Source organism: Lactuca virosa, chromosome 3 (assembly GCF_052849685.1).
Source record: "Lactuca virosa cultivar CGN04683 chromosome 3, Lactuca_virosa_CGN04683_v6, whole genome shotgun sequence".
NCBI lineage: Eukaryota > Viridiplantae > Streptophyta > Magnoliopsida > Asterales > Asteraceae > Lactuca > Lactuca virosa.
Genome location: NC_136428.1, coordinates 58554819 through 58558116, shown reverse-complemented (window position 1 = coordinate 58558116; position 3298 = coordinate 58554819). Strand labels below are relative to the sequence as shown.

The 3298-nt window shown below is 35.1% G+C and overlaps 1 protein-coding gene across 1 annotated transcript; it reads left to right on the top strand.

Moving 5' to 3' along the window:
* Positions 1-2059, top strand: LOC145165770 (pentatricopeptide repeat-containing protein At5g13770, chloroplastic-like). Its single transcript, XM_079084655.1, has one exon. It carries the CDS (start codon positions 68-70, stop codon positions 1925-1927), a length of 1860 nt encoding a protein of 619 aa, XP_078940781.1. The 5' UTR covers positions 1-67; the 3' UTR covers positions 1928-2059.
* Positions 2060-3298: the final 1239 nt, after the last annotated feature.

The following is a 3298-nucleotide window of genomic DNA, read 5'->3' as shown; positions in this document are numbered from 1 at the left end:
TGTAAAGGTATATAAACACGCACTCCTTTCTTTTTCTTCTTCTTCTTCCTCCTTCCATTTCATTTCCATGCCTTATCCCCTCCAACAGCAATGGCTATTTCCACCTTTTCTTCAGGCTTCCGGATTAGCCTGCATCAACAAAACCCCCAAAAAACTCAACTTCAATCCTTCAAAAACCTCTCCAATTCTTCTCTTTCTCTTTCCTCTCTCTTCATCTTCCTCAAGAATCTTGATCCTCAATTCCTCCAGCAGCAATTTTCCACCACCCATCTTAGAAGATAACTCCGCTGATTCCCCCCTGCTTGAACTGGACCTGCAACTCCAGGATTCTCAAAATTCTTCTGTACCCGATTCGGACGATCTTAACCTCTTGATCCGCAATCTGTTAAAGGATTCAAAAACTGAAGAAAGGGGTTTTGAATGTTATCAGAAAGCTACGAGAAATCCCGACTTTGTACCCCAAAGGTCAACTTTGCATCATCTCATCAGGTACTCAATGCGTTTGAACAACTGGAATTTGGTGTGGTCAATTTCTGAAGATTTTAGGAAATTTAATGTCTACCCAGATGCTTCAAACTGTTCTAGATTAGTCAGTAGTTGCATTAGAAATAGAAGATTTAAACTTGCTAATAATTTGCTTCAAATTCTGCAATCCGAGAAAGAAGTTGCCGGCGTAAGCTTTAATTCCGCCATGAAAGCCTACAACAAGCTTCATATGTACAGTAGCGCTGTTAACGTCTTCGAAATAATGAAATCTTCGAGTATCAAATTAGATGCAGAAAGTTACAGCCATGCAATGGAAGCTTATCTTAAAATGGGCAAGAACGAAACTGTCGTGTCATTGTTTAAAGAATTCGAATCCAGTGAAATCGAACAGACATCCTTTTGCACTCAAATTTACAGAGTTTTATGCGAATCTTTAGGCCGATTAGGAAAACCCTTTGAAGCTCTAGATTTCTTCAGAGAAATGACGAAAAAGGGTTTCCCACAGGACCCATCTTTTTACTCCTCGTTAATCTCTTCATTTGTAAGCATTCAAGAAGTGAAAACAGCAGAAGAGCTTTTACAGGAAGCCGAGGCCAAAAAGATGTTAAGAGACCCTTCAGTGTTCTTAAAGCTTGTGTTAATGTACATTGAACAACCCGATTCAATGGAAAAAACTCTCGACATTGTTTCGTCTATGAAAAAAATGAACCTTAGAGTTTCTGATTGTATCTTTTGTGCCATTGTGAATGGGTTCTCCAAGAAAAGAGGACCAAATTCTGCCATTAAAGTGTATCAAGATTTAGTCTCGGAGGGGCACGAACCAGGGCAAGTGACCTACGCTTCAATCTTGAACATATACTGTCGCATCGGTCTCTATGAAAAAGCCGAAGGGGTATTTTCGGAAATGGACAAAAAAGGGTTCGATAAATGTGTGGTGGCGTACTCTAGCATGATTGCAATGTACGGGAAAACCAACAGGATTCGGGACGCGATGAGACTTGTTGCTAAAATGAAAGAAAAAGGGGTCGAGCCAAACGTGTGGATTTACAATTCTCTCCTTGATATGCATGGGAAAGTGTTGAATTTAAGGCAAGTAGAGAAGATATGGAAAGAGATGAAAAGAAGGAAAGTTATGCCGGATAAAGTGAGTTATACGAGTGTTATAAGTGCGTATAGTAAGGCGAGGGAGTTTGAGACATGTATCAAGTATTACAATGAGTATAGGCTTAATGGTGGTGGGATTGATAGGGCAATGGGTGGGATTATGGTGGGGGTGTATTCGAAGATGAGCAGAGTGGATGAAGTTGTGAAGCTTTTGCAGGATATGAAAATGGAAGGTACAAAGTTAGATGCAAGGCTTTATCGATCTTCATTGCATGCTTTACGGGATGCAGGTGTGCAAATTCAGGGGAAATGGTTGGAAGAAAGCTTTGGTCCATGAGGATGAATGAAACTACATGTAGCAAAGTGTTCGTCCTCCTACATTTTATAAATATGTACATGATAGTGGACAAATTAATAATTATTTTATTATAACTTTAATTTAAATGTTACTAGTATATATTAGTTTAAATGTAATTAAAACAATTTTCGTCCAAACCCTCAAATTGAGGGTTGACTTCCGGCAATCACAATCTCACATCTTGGTAATTGGAGCCTGAAGCAAAGGTAAAGCCTCTTAAATTTTGGGCCAATTTCATAAAAAAAAAAAAACTAAATGTTAGGTTAAAAGGTAAAAAATTGGAATATTTTCATGGTTTTTGTCTTTTTGACCAAATTTGTAAAAGTCAAAGGTTAAGAAAATATCCTAAATAAAGGAAAGGGTGTTTGGATTCCTTTTAAATTCTAAAAGGACTTTTGGCAAGAACTACGTTATGACTTTTTTAAAAAGAGTTTTTAAAAAAATGTTTTGATTAACTTATGGTGGGAAAAATCAATAAATTAAAAAGTTAAAAAGTGTTTAGCTTCATTTTCAAAGTCAGTAAGTCAATAAATGGAGTTTGCAAAAGTTATATATCCTAACTTTTTAAAAACTCATTTTCAAAGGCTTAAGTAGAAATTGCTTTAAAAAACATTTTTTCTTTTGCCAAATACTTTTTAAAATTTATTGATCTGTCAAGAACTCAATAAGTTAATAATGAATTTTTAGATGAAATCTCAAATATGCTAACACCGCAGTGTTTGGGTTGACCGGGTTGGACCGTTGGATGCTAAAAGAAATGAGTTTGGCCCAAAAGGTGGATCCATATTATTATTCACATGCTATGTGTTGTGAACTTGTGATGGGGCAGAAGCTAAAATCATAAAAACAAATATTAAGGAAAGCTGTTGTGTTTGATTGTCGATAAGTTAAAAATTATGAATTTATTTTTTATGCATTCTAATTTTAATTTTAAACATTCAAACGTATATACCATTTCATGCATTAAATAAAATTCAAAAAGAAATGTTGATTTTCTACTTTTATTTTTCATCGTCATCAACACAATCTGTTCGAAAGTTAAACTCCGTTTTTACCATTTTCTTCATTTCTTCATAAAAATATGTGGTTCACTGGAAATATAAAATCGATATAATATATTAGATCGAAATCTATTTCGTTCACATTAATTAAGCACTATATATATATAAATTTCAGTCAGTTAACAGTGACTAATATATAGGCATGTTGAGGTTCTTTAATTTAGTCATTTTAATTATTGTCGCTGAACATTGACAGATGGTTTATTGGAAGCCAAGATTCAGTAAGAAAATAGAGGAAGTTAGTAAATGTTTACTACGTGAAGCCTATCATTCTATATGCATGCATGGT